The sequence below is a fragment of the Pelophylax lessonae genome (genome assembly GCF_965119305.1).
Source record: "Pelophylax lessonae genome assembly, chromosome: 10".
Taxonomy (NCBI): Eukaryota; Metazoa; Chordata; class Amphibia; order Anura; family Ranidae; genus Pelophylax; species Pelophylax lessonae.
In genome coordinates this window covers 168733068-168757129 of record NC_138777.1, presented here as the reverse complement: position 1 = coordinate 168757129, position 24062 = coordinate 168733068, and the positions used below count along the sequence as shown (strand labels likewise).

Here is a 24062-nt window from a genome sequence, read left to right as displayed (position 1 = left end):
TAGGATCACCTCAAACATGGCCGCCCCCATGCTGGAGACACGAGGCTACGCCAAAATGGCGGCTCGTGCGATCCAGCAAAAAAAATGGCGGCGGCCTAAACTGAATAGCGGTGTGCTGCAGGGCACACAACACTCTCTCTGCATGGGGATATGGCGTGGTTGGCGGTACCGGCCCTGGCGGACCGCGTGGCCGTTCGGGAGGCCTGCTAATAGCTGGAGATCTGATTTGGAAGGCAGTCTACATGTCCGTGGCTTCTGAATGGTAGGTAGCTTATACTTAACCCATAAGATTCCCAGAAAGCCACAGATTACATCTTTAAAACATGTATACAATAGATTGTTAGCTCCCAAGCCAAGCCTCCTGGCTTTTGCACACATAAATCACACTCAAAGTAGGAGGATTTGTGACATGTTATAGGATAGAAAGGACTCTTTCTTACCATACAGAGAGGGGCCCGCGTTCACCACAAAACCCGTCAGGGAAAAAGGGGGAACATACTACTCACCATACCGGAACCAGGCGGGCACCAACTCCTGACAGTACCCCTCTCCACCGGGGCGGGAGGGCTGTCGACCGATACGGACGCCGTGACTCATGGTCTTTGGCGTTTCGGCGAGACGTTTAACTCGCGTGGACAGTCCTTTAATGGGACTTTGTCGCGGCCGACCCAGCGCGGAGCTATGGCCTGCACGCGCTCGTAGGCTGAACTGGGGTGACCACCGGATCTCAACATCCAGCCCGTCGCCCAGATCAGCTTTCTTGCTTGAAGATCTCACAGGAACACTGGAGAAAAAAGCTGTCTAAAAAAAATCCTTTAAGAAAAAATTCTTGCCAGGACCTAAGATCCCAGCAAGGTGTCTAGGTCCTTACTCCTAACTAGACAGAAAATAACTGATTTGCTGAGGCAGAGAGAGAGAGGATATACCCTCTGGGACTGCCCCTAGGGTGTGGCCAGAGTTTTTTAATTTCCTGTCTAGTCCTGCTCCTGCGGAGGTAACATAACCCGAAGGTGGTGTATCACCGAGGACTACGTCTGTCGATGAGCGCTAGAGAAATACTGATTTTAACTTGTAAGCAACAAGTGTCAGAAAAAGGCCTGGTCTTTAAGCTATTAAAACGGACATCATTTAGGGCCCGTTCCCACTGTAGCAATGCCAGACATCACATGTGATTCACCCTGCACTGTTGTGCAAATCACAAATGCGATGTCTGTATGGCTGAATTCGCATCGCATTCGGACCAAACTCGTGCAGGATCCTTTTTTGAGCAGCACCAGAATAGGATCGCTTGGATGTGAACATCCATGCGATCCGATTCCTGTCCGAATTCACAGTTTACACTGCGATATGCGAACTGATCTGGGGGTGTCATTAACTTTGTACTGACACTCCCAGCGGTTTGCATAGGCAGTGTGAACTGCCTGCGAGTCGGGTGCAATGCATTAGGCTCCTTTCACACGATGCGCCGTCCGACGAGGTCCGTTCTCTGCTCAGCGGAGATCAATCCGCCGATCTCCACTGAGCAGCTCTTTGTGCGGAGACGGAGCTGTCATATCCTTGCTGTCCTCTATGGGGGAATCGGATGAGATCCGCTGGACGGATGGAAAATAGGGTTTCCATCCGTCCGGATTTCACGGATAGGATCGGAAGCGGATAGGAGCGGGTGTCAGCGGAATCTCCGCTGAGATCCGCTGCCCCATAGGGATGCATGGAGCATCTAATCAGGTCCACCTGAAAAACTGACAGGTGGATCTGATCGGATCGTTTGTGTGAAAGGACCCGTACAGACAAAGTTCAACCCTTTGATCTAAAGGAACCAAATGATACATTGTAAAAACATGATACATTGTTAAACATGCTTATAGTGATCTCTAAGCGCTAAGGAATTTTTGACAGCTTTGAGTGAGCTGTATGAATCAGGGAAATGCCAGATTAAGATCGTGAGGGGGGTTAAATTGAGATTTTTTAACAATTAATCGTGCAGCTCTACACACATTTTAAAGGGTCTGCAGGCCTCCCTTTAATGGCCAATATCCAGGAAATCGAACCTGCCTGGACAGGTGGGTTTCCAGTTGAGTTTTCAGGGAGCAGCAGACGAAAGAAAACAGACTATATTATTTGAAAACTAACTTGATTTGGTTTGATGTATTTATCTTTGATATTCTAAGAGTACGCTTGTTACATAATTAAAAAATGCTTACCTTTCCTCAAGTCAATTACACCCATGTTACCATGAGAATTTCCAACCACTACAGACCTATACAAGGAAGCAAAGTGTTCCAAGTTAAGCGATTTTAAACATGCAAATAAATTAAAGGGTCAGGGAAGATGCTGACACCTTGCACTATCTGTTATATTACATAATTAAGAAGAAAACAGTAAAAGCGCGACTGTAACAAGAGGAGGAGTAGACTCTGTGATAAGCAGCCAGGGTTGTGAATAAGCTCACTGCTGCACTTTCCAAGACATGTAAGAAGCCAATGAGAAAAGCAACCCGAGAACAACTACCTAGAAGCATATTATAACAGTTCTGAGCGAGGTAAATATCCACAGCTTACTTTTAGGGGACACAAAAAACGCAAAGAATTACCCAATTGTTTGGTAAAATTTAAAAGATGAGGTGGCATCCAATAAATAGATACCATACATGTGAAACCTTAAAACATTTCAGTACCCTAAATTTTCCATAGGCGACACTTTAAAAGTCCCATAGGTCTTCAGTTTAGCATTGCGAAGGAGGTCTGATGCTAAAAATATTGCTCTCATTCCAGCGTGCACGGCGATATGCAACGTGCGTCGCAATCAACGTTTTCAGGAATAGGCTTCCTATTCAATTTTTTTTTTTTTCTGGTGACAGGTTCTCTTTATTGAGACATTAATGGTCTCATGCAGGACCCTGCATGCCTCCCTTGTGCTCCACTGAATGTAATGCAATGCACATCACACTGCATTACATTTTTTTTTTTAATTCTTTATTAAAGGGTATGCAGCATAACACATTAGCATAACACACCTGACAGCACAGTTCCAACAAAGATTATCAGCAGTGACCTAATCTAAATTAAAATAACTGAATAATTGTCACTAACCAATTTATATACTCTGTCAATTTGATGATGAGCCTTACAACTCAGGGTCTGCATTACATTCTTGATGGCCGGGGAAACTGTCAACTGGGACCCAGGAGTGATGCCAGACGTTACTTCTGCATCAATAACTAGAAGGGGAGGGGGGGGGGTGGGGAGCATTCTTGTCGCCATGGCGACCCAGCGCCGGGGGTTTGTTGAGCCCTGTTCATAAGGATATGCTCACAGAGAGGACCGAACACACGAGTGATCATTTATAGGAGGGTTTCTAATATAGGAATCTACTTTCAAATACCTCATTACTACACAGACTTTAAATTTAGGAATTTTAATTAATTTAATTTTAATTAATGTTTTGGTGCGAGAAGTCAATTTCATCCTTAATTTTCTAAACTACAATAATTACATCGTTCCACTTAAAAGATAAAAGGTAAATATACTGATTTCTTATTTACCGGGCTAGATAGGTTAGTGTTAGGATCGTGGCGATAGATGCAGGGATTATAGTTTTAGGGTGGACTTAGCCTTTAACTGGTTTTTCTTCTTTCGGGCTTGCAAATAATGTTCAGTTTCTCCAGGGCCACGAAATGCATTACAGTCTTTATTACAATATGGGCATACAGGGAAACATGCTGCAGGAAAACAAAGCTTATTAAAAAAAAATAAAAAAAAAAGTACCTGCCATCCGGAGTAATGCTCAATGCTGTCAGTGGATCCTCACCAAATAAAGCCTCCAAAACTGGCCTCCTTTGTGGAGTATTGGGGTCATATACCCTAACCTGGTGGAAAGATCATATCAGTAAAAGCACTGCATAAAGATGAACTTTATGCTAAACCAATTTTGTCCAAATACAAAAGCTATGTGTATTTTTACTTGAATCATGGGTATCCTTTATGTACTTCTTCCAGATCTGTACAGCAATCCAGCACAAAACTCCTCCTGCATTTTGCCTTTGTGCCAAAACTTTCCATAATAAAAGGCCAGTTACCGCTGCTATCTCCTTGTGTAGGGCGATTGGTCCTGGTGTGCCCCTCCCCCAGCTCTGCTGTCCACACCGGCTATATGCGCGTGTTTGCAAATAAATTAGTTATACACAGGTCTTTTTTTCCAGCAGGAATGTGGGGGAAACGCAGTTCCGGCACCTCCACCACTGAATGTATGTAATGGCAAGAGTGCTGGAGGGTCTTATCGATGATGGCTGCTGCGGGATCTATTGTTGCTATGGAGAGGGGGTCAATTGTTTGGGCAGAGGTCCATTTTTGCTGGCTGCAAGAGGGTCGATTGATACTGGCTGCTGGGAGATCTGTTGTAGCTGCAGGGGGGTCTATTGTTGCTGGGGTGGTATTTTGTTGTGAGGAGGGTCCATTGTTGTATGGAGGGATCTGTTGTAGCTGGGGGGGGGGTCCATTGTTGCTGGCTGCAGGGGATCTATTTTACTGCTTTTCTTGTTCCATGCAAATTATTTAGCATCACTAAATGATACATATCTCTGTATTCTCTAAAAGGGGTGGTACTGGGAGGTGGGTATGGGGTGGAACCAAGTACAAATGCTCGGGGGTGGGTAGGGGGTGGAGACAAGGGGTGTCTCAGAAAGAGGGAGTTGCTGTGCCTATTCCCTGAGAAAGAAAGCCCTGGGTGTACACAAAGTGGATGTTAAACCTTTGTAGCCATTAAGGAACACATTTACATGAAAAGGTTTCTGCCTGGACTTCAGATTTAAGTACGCTCTAGTCTTACTCTATGCACACCGACATGTACAACCTTGAAGTGCAAGGGCTATGCTTTATTAATTTTAGGACCCAGTCTAGTAATGCTTGGCTGCCATGGACAGCCATGGAGGGACAGTTTTCTGGCATATGTCGGTTATAAAGCCTGCATGCATAATCATTAAGGCTCCATTTGCTTGGGCACAGAGCCCCATACAGTCTGAAGAGCCATTTGTTTATCTTTTTGGAGTAGTGTGAAGCTGCATACTGGCACCCTATAAAAGTGAATGGAACAGCAGTGGCTGTACTAGCCTATTTGAAAGGCTTTTCTAAAAAAGGACCCTATGCAGTCATCACAAACAACACAATTAAATATTTTAATTATGGTCACCAAATAAAATCTGACAGGTTTAGCACTCACTTGATGATAGCTTGTACAGGTGACGATTTTGTCTGTCTCTGGGATAAAATCCAAGTCACGAATCCACACAGGTACACGGAGATCTAGCCAATCGTTCCTCACCTGAAAACGAAAAAAAATAAAGCAACATTTGAATGTTTGCAATAGAAGCTTCTGCGTTCAAATTACTGCATTAAGGAAAGTCATGGTTTAACAAGCAAGCTTAGTCAGCATTATCACATGGGCTAGTCGTTTTCTAATTAAACAAAAAAATTGTGTTAAGAAAGCATACACTCTACTTGAATTTTTTTTTTTTTTTTTTTTTTTTTTTAGCCTAAAAAGTCTGGATGAATTTGATACATAGGAAAATATGTAACTAGGGATATGAAATAAGTAAATAGAGATTTTCTTTTCAATTAATTGGATAATTGAAATTAATCTTCACCCAATTTTCTATGTGAATATTCTATCATCCTTTAATAAATAAGCTTCACGTGTCAAGTTTGCAAAGCAAAAGAAAGCAGTCATTTATGAGTTATCTGAGCGTGATTTCAGACCAAACCAGGGAAGCACTTTCTAGCTACAGTACAAATATTCTTACAAAATTGTACATTTAAAAGCCTGTGTCGATAAATAAAACCCAATTAAAGCAGTGTGCATGCAGCTGGTAAAAAAATTCTGAAGCATCTCAAATCGTTGTTATTAACAAGCCCAAATCCGGTCAATACAAGCAAAAATTATGACTATAGGATGTTCATAAAGAGTCATTTAGGTCATCTGTTCTAATCAAAAAGCAGGCTGACTGGTAGGCATCCTTTAATTCTCTCCATTTGTAATTTGTATTTAGTGCAAACTATGTAGGGAGAATGTAATTGAAACACACAGTTAACATTCTACATAACAATAGTTTTATAGCGGTTATACGTTCGCTAACTTACATTTTTGGCTTTAAAGATAGGCTCCTCTGCTCTTTCCAAATCCCAGATTTTCAAGTCATTCTCTTTTCCTCCAGTCCCAACTTTGTTACGTTGAACATCACACTGACGCATCTTTGCAACTCCAGGACCAACCTGCACCTCAAGCTAAAACAAATACATTTACTCTTACTTACCATTCATGAACAATATTGCACTTACAACCAATAAATGTCAATTTGGAAAACCTCTGCTGTAGACCGCGTGTTGGATCAGCACCTTGGCCAGGTGATATAGTGCAGCACAGTGTGCAAAAATATGAGGCAAGTCTGTATTCCTGCCTTTTATTTCTATACACGTTTTACAGCACTAAACCAAGTGATATGGAATGGTTTATTGAAGAAGGGTGTGGCTTAAAGTGCTTCACACTTTATACTGAGGATGACAATTAGGCAGCTTCACCAACTTAGGCTAAATGTACCAAAAAAAAGAGAACTAAAGCCGGCCATAGATGGAAAGATTTTCTTTACTGCAACCACGGGTTGAGGAAAAGAACATCGATTGATTCCCCCATCAGCAAAGTCAGTGTTGATGAGGGAATCCCTCCTGCTGAGCAGTTGTGTTCTTCCGGGGAAGGTGAGGGGGGCTGGCTTACCTGCCGGGGAAACAGGGATTACTGCTAGTGGTTATAATAGATACTAACAATAATCCCATGTAAAATCCGATAGGCTGGTTGTACCCAAGTTTATCAATTGAACCACCTTCGGTACATTTAGTCTGCCCATACATGGTTCAAACCTTGGCTGGTCCCACTTGCCGACCGCCCACCGCATATATACTGTGCCAGGCTGGCTGAGCGAAACACCGTACCTCTACAGCGGTTTGCGGGAGCGCTCCTGGGGGGCGAGCAAATGCCGCCGGAGGCACGCGCCCTCGCCCCCACTAGCAGTAGGGATGCCGATCCACGGGGCCAGCGGCCACGATTGCCACTGGGCACCAGCTGGGAGAGTATGACGGTCTGCTGTTGTAAACACAGCAGACCATTGTTCTCTCTGAAATTATCAGAGAGTGCCTGTGATCCTCCTACATAGGATCACAGGTATCTATGATCATTTCACAAGTCCCTCCCCCATACAGTTAGAAAACACTCCCCTAGGCTCACACTTAACCCTTTGATCACCCCTTGGTTAACCCCTTCCCTGCCAGTGTTATTACAGTAACAGTGCATATTTTTTGCACCGATTACTGTAGTAAGGTCACTGGTCCCCCCCAAAAGTGTCAAAAATGTCAGTTAGGGGTCCAATCTGTTCCCCGCAATGTCGTAGCCCCGCTAAAAATCGCAGATCGCTGCCATTACTAGTAAAAACAAAAAATGTAAAATAAAAATTACATATCTTTCCCCTAGTTTCAAAATACGATTATAATTTTCTTCTTAAAGTATGTGATTTTTTACTTGGTATCAGCCAGTTGTACTCCCACTGTGGAGGCTCTCATAAATCTACAGGAGTTAGGACTGCAAGTAATACAGCGCGCTGTGAAGTAGCCTTGCAGCTTACGCATGCATTTGCAAACGTGTGCTAACTAAAGCCCCGTTTTTTATACTGTTGGACAGCTTAATTTAGTTGGTAAGCAGACTGGTTGGTGAGTTGAGCTGGGAATTTTCTCTGGTTTTGTCTATCAGCCTCTTGCAGTCCCTGTAAAGCCGAACTCAGACCAGTAGAGGGAAGAGCAGCACCAGGAGCCAGTCAGCTGTGCTGCAATGCTCATGTGCTAACAAGAAGCATGCTGACAGCGGAGTAAAGCCCCGTATACACATACCGATTGTCGGCCGTAAATATTCGGCCGACGACGATCGGCCGATTGTAGGCTTGTTAGTATGATGCTTCCGACAGCGCATTTTCGGCCAAACAGAATCTGTCGTGCAGGCATTAAAATTTTTGTTGGCCAACACCAGAACGGCCGATTGTTCGCCAGTCAGTACAGATTTCGGCCGACAGACAGCAGATTTGCAAGACTGGGCATGCTCAGAAAAGAAAAAAGACAAGGAAAGTTAACCATCACATGACATCACTTCTGCAGTCGGCTGTTGTTGGCCGACAAAATTTGTGTGCAGTCTTTGCAGTTTTCAACAGACACGACAGCCCTCGGACAAAAGACGGCCGATCGCTCGGCCGACGATCGGTACGTGTGTACGGGGTTTAAGTCTATCACTTTCCTTGAAACTGAACAGTGAAAAGCTGGGGAAAGGACAAGAGCTTCAAGAGAAAAACTGGGTCTTCTGCCCTGCCAGACAAGGTTGTTCTATGTGGCAGATTTGGGTAAATCTCTGGGCTGGATGTACAAAAAATGCAAATTCTCTGGCATGTAAACAGCTATATTGTATGCATTTCATCAGTGTATTTAGCAGTTTGTCTAGTGCTCAGTTTTAAACGTTCTCAACCCAATATACCAGCAAGTCCCACTCACATTTTCAGATGATCCTTCTTTCCATACTTTCAGAAGTCCAGACTCTACACAAGTAATGATCCCACTGCAATGGAAAAGATAATAAGGTCAATCATTTCATACTTTGCAAAACCTCCTTAAAATATCATGCATAAGAAACGGTATTCTTAAAGATAATGTGCATTTATCCTTTTTGCCCCCTACACCCCAACTTAACTTTAAGTGGTTGTTAAACCACTGTAATAACTTCATACAATTCTCTCTGTTTTAGAATGATAGGTGCCCCAGTGTGTGTGCTTTAAAAAAAAAAAAAAAATGCTGCTATATACCTTATTTCAGAGAGCCGCTTTGCGCTCCTCTCCCTCGATCTGACAGCTACAGTGTGAGGGGCACAGAAATTCCTGCAGACGTCAGTCAGGAGTAGAGAGAGGCAACCAGTTACGCGAGTGCCAAGTGGCGCTCTAAAATAAAGTATATAGCTGCATTTCTTTTTTTTTTTTTTTATTAAGCACACACTGGGGCACCTATTATTATAAAACAGAGAAGATTGTATTGAAATTCAAATTGTAATTTTAGCAGCGGGGGGGGGGGGGGGAGACACTGTCACGAACTGACAGGCAGAGGAGGGGGAAGAGGAGGACAGAGGAGAGCTACGGATCAGTGTCAGAGCTCAGCAGCCATGGTAAGCTTTACATTTCTGGATATTCTTTCACTTCCTGTTACAGTGACAATGGCTACAAGGGCAAAGAGAGTGAATATTCCCAAAGTAAACAATGAATCAATGTGGTGCTACAAACCTTCAAACTTACATAAGTGTAACACGCTGGAGCAAATGAGTGCCAGATCTGCAGCTGCACAACTGTCACAGAAATATTCCAATTGAATAGACCGGCATCACTGTATGTATGCTCATTAATATCTTCTGTATTAAAGGTTCCACATTAGGGCTGAAACGCATGCAAGGTTGTGTATTCTTGTGGAACCCTTAATAAAGAAGGTATTAATGAGCATACATACAGTGATGCCGATCTAGTGAATCATCCCAGTGGGAAGCTAGAAAAATCAAACCACAATGTCAGTCCCAAAGCAAGGGACCAAGCATCCGACACTCCTGAAAGCGTGTCAGATGTTGGGGATTCTTCAGCTGGCGAATCTCAAGAAGACAGCAGAGATCAATGGCACAGGTGAAAGAAGGAATAAGTATTAACCCTTTACTATGCAAGAATAATTTAGTTTAATTACTTCCCATTAGTGCAAAGTCCTTTACTCCTCAAAGCAACCTGTCAAGATAGATGTTATTTATGATAGCCAACGTTCCCCTATAGGAGGCCAAGGAACTGCAATAGCAGGACCAGCCTGCTGTTATGTAACACACATGCACTTGTTCCTTCAGATATAAAGATAAAAAGGTAGTTCCCCTGTCATACTGATGACTTACTTGTCTAGGATACCAAGTCCTTTGAACACTCCCTCTCCTCCTCTACATTCGTGAAATTCTGTAAATTTAGATTTTTCACAGTTGAAAACTTTCACTATTCCGTCCTGGCTGCCCACTAAGACCTGAGGGAAAAAAGAAAAAAAAAAAAAAAGTTTTAAAATGGACATCAGGCAATGTCATGTGTATCTCTTTTAGGACTCGTTCCCACCATGTCCTGCATATTTTTGTACGGGATAAATGCAGGTCACTGGAGGGGCACATAGAAAAAAATGGTTTTCTTTGTGCCCTTTTCACATTGCAAAACAAAATAATGAAACAAAATGCATCACGCACAAAAATGCATGCAAATGTGTATTACTGCAGCATGGTATGAAAGGATCCTTAGGTTTTGCTTTATTTACAAGAGCACAAAAAGTTAACCGCTTTCCGCGACCGCCTAACGTACGTGCGGTGGCAAAGCCGCTTCTCTGAGATGGATCACGTACCTAGTACGTGATCTGCGCCCGGGTGGGGGGGGGGGGGGGCATGCTCGCTGGCCTGCCTGTGCTGTGATTCATCACTGTACAAGACGATTTGCGAGTCTCAGCCAATGATTGGCCACCGGATCCTGCTGATTGGCTCAGTAATTCACGGAACAGAGTTCTGAGATTGTAAACATTACAGATCTCGGTGCACTGACAGGAAATCTTGCTGTTTTTTTATCTTCCCATTAGTACAGTGACAGTGCATATTATTAGCACTGATAACGGTATTAATGTTACTGGTGATGTCAGTGGCATTTAGTCAGTTCTCCCCGGTGTCAGTGTCAGATTGCCCACTGCAGTATCACAGTCCCATTATAAAGTTGCTGATCACCGCCATTAGTATAAAAAAATAAATAAAAATTCCAGTAAATAGACTATAATTTTTAGACGATATACAGTGGGTACGGAAAGTATTCAGACCCCCTTAAATTTTTCACTCTTTGTTATATTGCAGCCATTTGATAAAATCATTTAAGTTCATTCTTCTTTCTCATGAATGTACACATAGCACCCCATACTGACAGAAAAACACAGAATTGTTGACATTGTTGCAGATTTATTAAAAAAGAAAAACTGAAATATCACATGGTCCTAAGTATTCAGACCCTTTGCTCAGTATTTAGTGGAAGCCCCCTTTTGATCTAATACAGCCAGGAGTCTTTTTGGGAAAGATGCAACAAGTCTTTCACACCTGGATTTGGGGATCCTCTGCCATTCCTCCTTGCAGATCCTCTCCAGTTCTGTCAGGTTGGATGGTAAACGTTGGTGGACAGCCATTTTTAGGTCTCTCCAGAGATGCTCAATTGGGTTTAAGTCAGGGCTCTGGCTGGGCCATTCAAGAACAGTCACGGAGTTGTTGTGAAGCCACTCCTTCGTTATTTTAGCTGTGTGCTTAGGGTCATTGTCTTGTTGGAAGGTAAACCTTCGGCCCAGTCTGAGGTCCAGAGCACTCTGGAGAAGGTTTTTGTCCAGGATATCCCTGTACTTGGCCGCATTCATCTTTCCCTCGATTGCAACCAGTCGTCCTGTCCCTGCAGCTGAAAAACACCCCCACAGCATGATGCTGCCACCACCATGCTTCACTGTTGGGACTGTATTGGACAGGTGATGAGCAGTGCCTGGTTTTCTCCACACATACCGCTTAGAATTAAGGCCAAAAAGTTCTATTTTGGTCTCATCAGACCAGAGAATCTTATCTTACCATCTTGGAGTCCTTCAGGTGTTTTTTAGCAAACTCCATGCGGGCTTTCATGTGTCTTACACTGAGGAGAGGCTTCCGTCGGGCCACTCTGCCATAAAGCCCCGACTGGTGGAGGGCTGCAGTGATGGTTGACTTTCTACAACTTTCTCCCATCTCCTGACTGCATCTCTGGAGCTCAGCCACAGTGATCTTTGGGTTCTTCTTTACCTCTCTCACCAAGGCTCTTCTCCCCCGATAGCTCAGTTTGGCCGGACGGCCAGCTCTAGGAAGGGTTCTGGTCGTCCCAAACGTCTTCCATTTGAGGATTATGGAGGCCACTGTGCTCTTAGGAACCTTAAGTGCAGCAGAAATCTTTTTGTAACCTTGGCCAGATCTGTGCCTTGCCACAATTCTGTCTCTGAGCTCTTCAGGCAGTTCCTTTGACCTCATGATTCTCATTTGCTCTGACATGCATTGTGATCTGGAAGGTCTTATATAGACAGGTGTGTGGCTTTCCTAATCAAGTTCAATCAGTATAATCAAACACAGCTGGACTCAAATGAAGGTGTAGAACCATCTCAAGGATGATCAGAAGAAATGGAAAGCACCTGAGTTAAATATATGAGTGTCACAGCAAAGGGTCTGAATACTTAGGACCATGTGATATTTCAGTTTTTCATTTTTAATAAATCTGCAACAATGTCAACAATTCTGTGTTTTTCTGTCAGTATGGGGTGCTATGTGTACATTCATGAGGAAGAAGAATGAACTTAAATGATTTTAGCAAATGGCTGCAATATAACAAAGAGTGAAAAATTTAAGGGGGTCTGAATACTTTCCGTACCCACTGTATATTTCATTTATTATTACAAAAAATAAAAAAACCCAGTGGTAAAAATACCACCAAAAGAGCCCTCTATTGGTGTGAAAAAAATGATACAAATTTTGTATGGGTACAGCGTTGCATGACCGTGCAATCGCCAGTTAGATTAACACAGTGCCGAAGAGCAAAAAATGGCCTGATCAAGAAGGGGGTAAAATCTTCCGGAGCTGAAGTGGTGAATAGTTAGGATCACCATTACAGAAGACTGTCTGCATAATTTGGCAGCTGCAGAATGGATCCAACTGGTTGTTTCAGGTGTGGCCGGGATTGGCCTGTGGACCTTGTAAGGCCCCTTTCACAAGGGCTTTCCGATCAGGTCAGCCTGTCAGTTTTTCAGGCGGACCGGATCGGATGCTTCATGCACCCCTATGGAGCAGCAGATGTCAACGGTGACATGCCCACTTACACCCGCTGCTATTCAGTCCGATCCTGTCCGTGAAATCCAGACGGATGAAAACCCTATTTTCCATCTGTCTAGAGCAGTGGTCCTCAACCCTAGTCCTCAGGGAACACTAACAGGCCAGTTTTGCAAGATAACTGAAATACATCCCAGGTGATATAATTTGCTGCTCATTGATTGCAGTACTCTATTCTGCATCTCCCCAAGGTAATACTTAAACTCTGGCCTGTTAGTGGACCCTGAGGACCGGAGTTGAGGACCACTGGTCTAGAGGATCGGATGAAAACGGACAGGCGGTCTGTTTTCATCCGATCTCTCATAGAGGAGAGCGGGGATCAGACAGGTCTGTCTCTGCAAAGTAAGCGGAGACGGTCCTGTCATGCGCCTGCTCAGCAGGGATCGGTGGATCGATCCCTGCTGAGCAAAACTGAGTCCGCTGGGTGGAAAGCCTGTGTGATAGGACCCTAAGAGTTGGCTTTAGCTAATGGGCGGAACAGGGACTCCTCTCACCTCTGATTCCTGTGGATCTCCAAAGCACATGACATTCACCTCCTGTCCCTTGTCCAGAGAGGAAACTTCTGTGTAGTTGATGGCTTGTTTCTTCACCAGATCAATGCCTGCAATGTCAATTTGGATTTATTGAATGCAATGATTTTAAAGAAGAAAATATACTCTGAAGTTGTAGATATAGGCAAAGCATATAAACTTCTAAACTATATCATTACCTCTCTCACCCAATCATATGCAAGGCATCATTTTGAAATTTCCTTTACTCATGGGTATGGGAATTAAAAAAACAAACATTGTTTATTAAAATCAGAATTAAACTGAAAAATGTAATGCAAGCCGGCAGGCTCTTATTAGTAACAGTTGTGATTCAAGGCATGCTTTTGCATGTAACTGTTTTCAGAAACAGTTACATCTGTGAATTTCCACTCAAGTTATAAGTCAAATTTTTTTACTTTTGGACAAAGTGTTAAGGCTAAGTTCACCTTTGGGAACATTTTAAATGTTCCACCCCTTTCTAGGGTGGAACAAGTTCCCACTGCTGAAGTCTCTCACAGATCCCCTCTCTTCCTGTGACAGCAGTACTGGGAGAAGGTCCCCGTATCAGCTGTCACTTTTTGAAAAGAGCGCAGCTGTGCAGGGCTACGCCCACACAACCAGGTCATTCAACAGAATTCTTTGCGGATGCTGCCTCATAGTTCTCAGTTTTAAACTGCCTGCTCGTACGACGAAAAGGCAGACAGCTTTCACTGAGAGTCTGCAATGTCCTGTATGGCACCTGCTGGTGCAATGCTTTCCAGGCTCCTACAACAAAAAGTAAATGCACATTTTTCACCTGAAAAAAATGTGCATTTATTTATTTTAAAAGTGAACTTATCATTCAGTTAGATTTATCCCAGAATTCTACATTCTACAGTGCTGGCTGACAGAGGGGAGATCATGTGACCAAAGCGGTAAGTGGTCACCAGAACAGGCATAGTGGGCATCCTTACCATGGAGTCATTTCTTTTGGTGACAACCAGTGATTTCCCTCACTTCCTGTTGTGGCTATGAGGCAGGAAGTGAAGGGAACCCTCCCCCACTGTGAAAAATATGGAAAAAAAAAAAAAAGAAATGTCAGGATATGCAACCCTTCCTTACGCTATCCAGCATTGAAAAAGTTTTGTCTGTAGTTTTACTTTAACCACTTCTGGAACGGAAGGATTTGCCCCTTAATGACCAGGCCTTTTTTTGCGATTCAGCACTGCATTATTTTAACGGACAATTGTGCGGCTGTGCGATGCTGTACCCAAATAAAATAGATGTCCTTTTTTTCCCACAACTAGAGCTTTCTTTTGGTGGTATTAGTTCACCTCTGCGATTTTTATTATTTGCACTATAAACAAAAAAAAAAAGCAACAATTCTGGAAAAAAAACAATATTTTTCACTTTCTGCTATATAACATTCCCCCAAAAAAAAAAAAGTAAAAATCTAATTTTTTTTAACATTTTAGGCCAATTTGTTTTTTGCTACATATTTATACATGTACATTTTTGGCAGGATTACGACATTGCGGCGGACAGATCAGACTCCTAACAGACATTTTTGACACTTTGGGGGGGGGACCAGTGACATTACTACAGTAATCAGTCCTAAAAATAAGCACTGTTGCTTTAATAATGACAGTGGCAGGGAAGGGGTTAATACTGTGGGTGATCAAGGGGTTAAATGTGAGCCTAGGGGAGTGATTCTAACGGTGGGGGGGGGGGACGTGGCTTGTGAAATGATCACAGAGACATGTGATCCTATACAGCAGGATCACAGGGGCTCTGTGATCATTCCAGAGAAGAACGGTCAGCGGTGTTTACAACAGCTGACCATTCTCTCTCAACAGGGAACTATTGTGGGCATCAGGCGGCAATCGGAACCCCCTGCCACATGCATCCGAGTCCCCGCTGCCAATTGGGGGCGGGAGCGCGCCGCCGGCGGCGCACGCTCGCCCTCTAGCTGCAGGCACGCGACCAAAATATACCTGCATCGGTTCCCGCAGGAGGGGCTCCCGCCCGCCGCAGTTATACTGCGGCGGGCGGTCCTTAACCCGTTAAAGTGTTCACCTTTTCAACAAAAATGAAAAGGTAAACACCATACACCCTCTTCCCACCCCAATCCCTGCTGAACCTATCTCCATGGGTGTTAAAGCGGTAATCAACTGCTGTGCATTTTTTTTTTCTGGAACCTGCAAGGTAAAGCTATGATGTGCTAGTATGCATCACATACTAACACATTTTGTGAAACTTACCGTAGAACGAAGCCATTCCAGCAGGGAGCTGTCAGCGGTGACAAGGCTTCCATCTTCTTCCCTCTTCATTCAATGTTCTTGGGGTCCAGCTGTGTGAATGGCTGAAATTGAGATGACGTCACTCCCGCGTGAGCTGTCATTTTACGGCACAGGACTGTGAAGGAACAGCTCGGATGGCCGTTCCTTTAGGCTACATTCACATCTTGGCGTTGCTATTTACAGGCATTTTTACAGGCGTTTTTGTGCAGGCGTTTTTAGGTTGACAAGTTACCAATAGAAAAAATAAAAATGCCTGTAATCTGCCCAAAAAGAAGCTCGTGTACTTTTTTGAGCGTTGGGCGTTTTGCTTAAAACGTCAAATCGCTCAGATGTGAACAGGGGCCATTGAAATTAATAGGATTTGTCTTGTTGGGCGTTTTTTGAGCTGATCCTAAAGCAGAAAAACGCCCCAAAATGCCTACATGTGAACTTAGCCTAAGAGTGCATGCACCGGTGATGAAACCAACAGCATGTACAGTAAATATATCCTAAACGGTGAATGTTTAGGAGATATTTACAGTATCTATAGGTAAGCCTTACCTATAGGTACAAAATTTTGCAAGGGAGTTTACTCCCACTTTAAGCTGTCAGTGCCCACACAGCCGGTCCAGGGACTTGAAATTCCCGCTCTTCTCCTTCTTTTCTTTGCATCGCTTCCAAGACAGACCAGAGCGAATCAATCAGTATACGGTGTACAGTGTTAATTCATGTTTTTTTTTTTTTTAACTAGGACTTTAACCATTTCCAACCCCTTGGGTAGGGTCTCAATGTCATCCCTTAAAAACCAAACACAATAATTACACAGGTTCTGTGGCTGAGTAAGGGGGTAATTAACCACTTGCTGATCAGCCGCCGTAGTTTAACTGCGGCAGGTCGGCTCTATTATGCGAAACAAGGTACCTGTACTACGCTTCCTGTAATAGATAGTGGAAGCACGCACGCACGCTGCCGATTGGCCGGAGGGAGGGGGGGGGAGTCAATCAATGGGTCCGGTGGATGCGATGTCCGTCGGCCACCTGCGATCGCTCCCCATGGAGACAGAACAGCAGTCTGCCTATGTAAACAAGGCAGACCGCCGTTCTGTCACAGACGAACACAGGGATCCTGTGTTCTTACCATTTAGGAACCAAGGCCTCTGTGTTCATCTATTGAATACATCCCACACACACTTAGAAGCACTCCCTAGGAGCACACTTAAACCTTTGATCGCCCCTGGTGTTAACCCCACCCTGGCAGTGTCTTTTTTTACAGTAACAGTGCCTATTTTTAGCACTGATTACTGTAGTAATGTCACTGGTCCCCCTCAAAAGCATCAGTAAGTGTCTGATCTGTCTGCGGCAGTAACGCTAAAAAGTGTTGATTGCCGCCATTACTAGTAAAAAATAAAAAACGACAAATCTATCCCCTAGTTTGTAGATGCAATAACTTTTGCGCAAACCAATCAATATACACTTATTGGGATTGTTTTCAATCAAAAATATGAGGCAGAATACATATTGGCCTAAACTGGTGAAAAAAAAAATTAGATTTTTAAATATTTTTTTTATTGGATATGTTTTATAGCAGAAATGAATTTATATTATATATATATATATATATATATATATATATATATATATATATATATATATATTATATATATATATATATATTTTTTTTTTTTTCTTCAGGATTGGCGCTTTTTTTCTTTATAGCTCAAAAAATAAAAACCGCAGAGGTGATCAAATACCACCAAAAGAAAGCTCTATTTGGGGGGGGGCATCAATTTTATTTGGGTACAGCGTTGCACGACCACGCAATTGTCAGTTAAAGTAATGCAGTGCGGTTTCTCAATGAATGGCCTGGTCATTAAGGGGGCAAAACCTTTCCGGTCCTTAATTAAACTCACTTGTCTGCTTTAAAGTAACCTCAGAACCGGTGAACAATATGTGATCGGGTTTAAAGGGATGAGGTGGTGACCCTACCCTTGGGGCAACTGCAGGGGAATAGCCTAGTGCTTACAATAGGAATCTGTGGGAAGCAGCAACTTAGTCACACAACTGACACCCCTATCAGTATTCTATTCCTCTTGCCAACAGTATACAAAGTATCAGGATGATGGAGACAGAAAACGAAGATACATGTGTTTTGCATATACAGATCTATAATGAAACACTCACATAGGCTGGCCTGAAAATATGGCATAATTAGATGGCTCTTCTATCTATCTATCTTATATATATATATATATATAAGTTTTGGGGGAATAAAGAGAGCACAGCACTGTGATCCCTCCACTGACAATATACTGTGCTTCCTAGCACACTTCACAGGCAGCAGCCTAATCACTCGTCCCAGCAGTTCTTTTACTTAGCCGGGGATTAGAACCTACAGACAGGACCACTTACCTTTAAGAATCCCGGTCTCAGTACCAACCCACACGTGGTTCCGTGCCGGCGCCGCCATGTTTACCACCATGCCAGCGATCAGGGCCCGATGACGTCGCAGTCACATGACTGGGTGAACAGGGAACGCGGAGCTCACGTGATCTGGTGTTGTAGATGAACTGAGCAGTAAAGTGTGGTTGGCGTTCCTCAGTGTAGTGCAGATTGTGCGGCTGTACCCGCTTCTTACATACACTCTGATTGGTTATCCTTATCCTTCCTGCTTTCCAGTCTGTGCCATGTTATCTACCCAGACTTTCCCACACTTTAATTTGCTTCTCACATGTGTTGCTGCAGTTTCTTGCCACCTCATCCCTATAAACCAGGGCATATGAGTTACACAGGTTCTGTGGCTGATATAAGGCACTGAGTGAGTTGAATTACCACATAACCACTTGCCAACCAGCCGCAGCCTATATACAGCGGCAGATTCCCACGAATCGCCATACCTGTATGGCGATTTGCGGGAGTGATCCTGGGTGCGCCCACTCGAGCAGCAGGGAAGCCAATCCACATGGGCGGCGGCCGCGATTGCCGCCGGGCACCCGCGATCGCTCCTTGTAAAGAAAGAACGGCGTTTGTAAACACAGCAGACCGTTGTTCTCTCAGCTATCAACACAGAGCTCCTCTGATCCTCCTATTTAGGAACACAGGTCTCTGTGTTGATTTCAAAAGCCCAACTCCCCCTCCCACAGTTAGAAAAAAAAACCCCTAGGCTCACATTTAACCCTTTGATTGCCCCTGGGTTAACCCCTCTCCTGCCAGTGTCATTATTACAGTAACAGTGCATATTTTTTAGCACTGATTACTGTAGTAATGTTACTAGTCCCCCCAAAAGTGTCAAAAATGTCAGTCAGGGGTCCGATCTGTCCACCACAATGTCGCAGTCCTGCTAAAAATCGCTGCTCGCTGCCATTACTAGTAAAAAAAAAAAATGACAAATCTTTCCCCTAGTTTGTAGATGCAAACTTGTGAGCAAACCAATCTAAATACTCCTATTGGGATTTTTTTTACTAAAAATATGTAGCAGAATGCAAATTGGCCTAAAATGATGAAAAAAAATAAGATTTTTTTTGGGGAATATTATATAGCAGAAAGTGAAAAATATTGTTTTTTTCTTTTTTCCAGAATTGTCGCTCTTTTCTTGTTTATATCACAACAAATAAAAATCGCATAGGTGATCAAATACCACCAAAAGAAAGCTCTATTTGTGGGTAAAAAAGGACATCCGTTTTATTTAGGTACAGTGTCCCACGACCGCGCAACTGTCATTTAAAGTAATCTTCTAGTCTAGAAGTTCTTAATCAGCCACAGAACCTGTGTAACTAATGTGTGTCCTGGTTTAAAGGAATGGGGTGGCAACCCTACTTGCCACTGAGCAAGGTGCAAGTTTTTCAGGGACTGTAAAGGCAGAAGATTTTTTGTTATCTTAATGCTTTATAAGAGAAACCTGTGTGCAGCAGCCCCCTAATACTCACCTGGGCCCATCTTTATCCAGCGATGTTGCAGGAGTGTCTAGGCTGCCTGGGACTCCCCTCCTCATTGGTTGAGACAGCAGTGTGGCGCGATTAGCTCCCGCTGCTGTCAATCAAAATCATCAGCATATCACTGCAGTGCCCACACTGACTCCATGCCTGCAGCCGCATAGACATGTTCAAGCACCTGGCGATTTTGGCTCTGAGGAAGAGGGTCCTCCCTCGAAACGCATAAGCCACATCAGGTTTTGAGGACGCCATCACGCTATCCAGCAGTAGAGAAGTGTCCCAGAAGCGAGCGGTGCCCATTTCCTATATGCTTGTTCATATGCTACGTTTGTGAGTATATTGTACGCTACCCTTCTTTGATTTTAATAAACTTTTAAGTGGTAAAGCACAAGGTCGGTGCGCCCTTCTCTTGTTGTTTTCTTGTAGTGCCTTATGGATACCCTTGTTCCTGAGGGGGGGGGGGGGGGGGCAGCAAGACCACTTAATTTGTGTCATAAAACCGCCTAGAAGATTCACCTTCCCGCATACCACTCGAGCGCAGGAGAGATATTGATGTTTTTTGGAAATCAATGTACCAAATAAACCTAGAGCTAGAAAGGATCCCACATTTAGGGTCTTCCTAATGCAGTCAGACTGATAGCCAATATGAAAGTCGATCACCAATAAGCTTGGAAGTGGCTCTCTGGCGAGACTACTCCAGGTGACATGGTAAAGTGTTCTTATGTTATACTTCAATTCTCAGCTCCAATAACCCAGAAACTAGCACTGCATTTTCCCATTTAGCACCACAATTTGTTTGGAAACGGTCCTTTACCCCCATTTAACCACTTACCACATACTAACGTAGGGGTACGTCGGTAAACTTTGCGGTAGTGTACCGGGATGATGCCTCTAGCTAGAGGCATCATTCCGGTACCGTGGCTTAGAGCCGACGGTTGGCCTTCCGTCGGTACCGACCGATGCGGCTCGGGAGCCGCTCGATCGTTACCCGGGGGGGCGGGAGGTGACGTATCCCCCCCCTCCCTTCGGTGGCTTTTACCGGGGCTCCAATCCCACCGGGAGCCCCGAGCACCCAGCCGGCACGTCCGCCAGCTGGATGGAGTCCCGATCAATGCCGGAAACGGCTTCGATCGGGTCTCCGATGACGTAACCCGGAGGCGGCGTCCATGACGTCACTTTCGGGTTACTGTGCTGCAAAAGGCGGCAAATTTGAAAAACGGCTGTATGCAAAAAAGCCGTTTTCGGCGTTTTGCATACAGGGTAGTGTAGTGGAGGGGTCTAGGGTCTTTTAGACCCTCGATCCCTCCATAAAGTGTACCTGTCACTACATATTGGTGTCACAAGGGATGTTTACATTGCTTGTGACAGCAATAAAAGTGATCAGATTTTTTTTTTTTTTTTTAAAACTGTAATAAAGTTAAAAAAAAAAAATAAAATAAATGGGGAAAAAACAATTTAGCCGCCCCCGTCACCGTTAGCTCGCGCACAAAAAAAAAGGTATACGGAAGTCGAGCCGCAAATGAAATCGCTGTTCAAACCACACATGTGAGGTATCGCCGCGATCGCCAGAGCATGAGCAATAATTAAAAAAAAAAAGAGCTAGACTCTAATTCTAAACTGGTAACCGTTAAATAAATTTAAAGCGTTGCCTATTGAGATCTCAATTGACCGTAGCTTGTCGCCATCCCACGGGGGGCGCAATTTTAAACCGTAACATGTTGGGTATCTATTTACTCGGCGTGACATCATCTTTCACAATATACAAAAAAAATGGGCTACCTTTACTGTTTAGTATTTTTTAAATGCAGTGAAATGTGATTTTTCAAAATTATTCCAAAAAAATGGCGTTTTAAAGACCGCTGCGCAAATACCGCGTGACAACAAATATTGCAATGACCGACATTTTATTCTCCAGAGTCTTTGCTAAAAAATATATATATATATAATGTTTGGGGTTTCTAAGTAGTTTTCTAGGAAAAAATACTGGTTTTAACTTGTGAACAAAAAGTGTCCGAAATAGGGCTGGGGCTTAAAGTGGTAGTATCCCGCTTTTTGACACTTTTACCTACAGGTAAGCCTATAATAAGGCTTACCTGTAGGTATAATTAATATCTCCTAAACCGGCACGGTTTAGGAGATATTTGCAGTGCATGCAGCCGCTCCCGCGAGCGGCGCATGCACTCTGAAGGTCCGGGGGACCTTCAGTTTTCCTAGCCGGCAGCTTGCCGTAAAATCACTCCCGGGCGCATGCGCGGGAGTGACGTCATCGCGGCTCCGGCCAATCACAGCGCCGGAGCCGCCAAACCCGGAAGAGACGCCGAGGGATCATGGCGGCGCCCGCAGCGATGGCCGGGGGTCCGCGTCGGGGCTTTGTTCTAAGGTAAGTAATGCATAATGAGCTAGTATGCGATGCATACTAGCTCATTATGGCTTTGTCTTGCAGGTTTTTTTTTTTTTTTCATTTTCGGGTTTACAACCGCTTTAAGTGGTTCAGCAGCAAAATGTATCCTGTCCTTGACTCAGCAGACCCCCCTCCCCAGCTTATCACTAGAGTCCCTGGAAGTGTGCGTGTGTCTTCACCTCAGTGTCCTGAAAATATTCACAGCTATACTACTGTACTTCATCCCTAGTTAAGGAATTAAATATTTCCATAAATAGCCTCATATCCATAACTAATTCAAAATTGAAGTGTAACTGAACATATCACCCCCCAGGAAATATCACACTCCATAAGGTGAAGTAGCAAAATATTTCTCCTATCTCTTGCTCTGGAGTCCCAATGTCCATGTCCATTAAAATATTACTCCCTCATCCCTGCCTTGGCAATTCAGTATACCTAGAAGTCCCTCTCTCAAAGCATTTGATATCATACAGACATTTTCCAATTTGTATAAAAAAACAAGTCATTCCCTTTTCTCTTTTAGGGCTCTTTCACACGGGCGGTCCGATCAGATCCGCCTGTCAGTTTTTTAGGCGGATCTGATCGGATCCTCCATGCAGCTCTATGGGGCAGCGGGTGTCAGCGGAGGTCACCTCCGCTGACACCCGCTGCCATCCGCATCCGATCCTGTGCTGAAATCTGGACGGATGGAAACCCTATTTTTCCATCCGTTCAGTAATCGGAGCGGAGCGGATCTGATGAGAGCGGACAAGCGGTCCGCTCTCATCCGAACCCCCATAGAGGGCAGCGGGTGCTGAGACACCTCCCTCTCCACTCTGCAAGCGGAGACGGAGCTGTCATCCGCCCGGCTCAGCGGGGATCGCGGATCAATCCCCGCTGAGCAACACGGATCCGCCTGCGGAGGCGGACCGTGTGAAAGAGCCCTAATTGTGTTTTTTTTATTATGTTACTAGGACATGTAACATTAATTTGATTAAAGTATCTTCTTATAAATATATATACAGTGGAATCCTATGCTGTGTTATTGCAGTTTTCAACAGTCTTTCTGTAGCTCAGCTCTTCTGGATAAAGTTTTATCTTTTAACCACTTAAGGTCCAGTTAAATTAGTTAAGATCAGTATTTTAAGTAGTTAAAATCAGTATTTTGTGCTAGATTACTTAGAACCCCCAAACATTATATATTTTTTTTTAGCAGAGACCCCAGAGAATAAAATGGAGATCATTGCAATACTTTATGTTACACCGTATCAGAGGTCGCAATTTTAAATACAAACGCAATTTTTTGGAAAAAATACACTTTTTTGAATAAAAAAAAAAAACAGTAAAGTTAGCCCAATTTATTTCTATAATGTGAAAGATAATGTTACGCCAAGTCAATAGATACCCAACATGTCATGCTTCAAAATTGCACACGCTTGTGGAATGGCGACAAACATTGGTACTTAAAAATCTCCATAGGCGACGATTTAAAAACTTCCTCAGGTTACCAGTTTAGAGTTACAGAGGAGATCTAGGGTTAGAATTATTGCTCTTGCTCTAAGGATCGGGGCGATACCTCACATGTGTGGTTTGAACACTATTTGCATATGTGGGCGCGACTTGTGTTTGCGTTCGCTTCTGCTCGGAGGGACGGGGGCTTTAAATTTTTTTTTTCTTATTTATTTTTACCTTGCATTTTTCATTTTTACACTGTCCCTTTAAAATAAAAATTTTTTTTGATCACTTTTATTCCTATTACAAGGAATGTAAACATCCCTTGTTACATAGTTACATAGTAGGTGAGGTTGAATAAAGACAATAGTCCATCCAGTTCAACCTGTGTAGGTGTGTTGTAATAGAAATAAGCAGGACAGGTCCTCTTTAATTTGAGATCTAGGGTCAAGATCTCACATCTGCACTTAAAAGCAAAAAAGAAAAAACCTGCATGTCAGGAGACTGTAACCAAATCTCAA

General features: G+C 43.7%; 1 protein-coding gene across 1 annotated transcript in view; it reads right to left on the bottom strand.

Moving 5' to 3' along the window:
• The window catches only part of WDR74 (WD repeat domain 74), an 80465-nt gene that overhangs the window by 17590 nt on the left and 38813 nt on the right, over positions 1 to 24062 (bottom strand). The window contains exons 2-9 of the mRNA XM_082269583.1: positions 18190 to 18254; positions 13488 to 13594; positions 9991 to 10112; positions 8574 to 8637; positions 6132 to 6275; positions 5215 to 5316; positions 3765 to 3865; positions 2202 to 2257 (exon numbers count right to left, since the gene is read on the bottom strand). Coding sequence (XP_082125709.1) covers positions 2202 to 2257; positions 3765 to 3865; positions 5215 to 5316; positions 6132 to 6275; positions 8574 to 8637; positions 9991 to 10112; positions 13488 to 13594; positions 18190 to 18247 — 754 coding nt within the window. The 5' untranslated portion in view covers positions 18248 to 18254. The remainder of the gene's footprint in view (positions 1 to 2201; positions 2258 to 3764; positions 3866 to 5214; positions 5317 to 6131; positions 6276 to 8573; positions 8638 to 9990; positions 10113 to 13487; positions 13595 to 18189; positions 18255 to 24062) is intronic.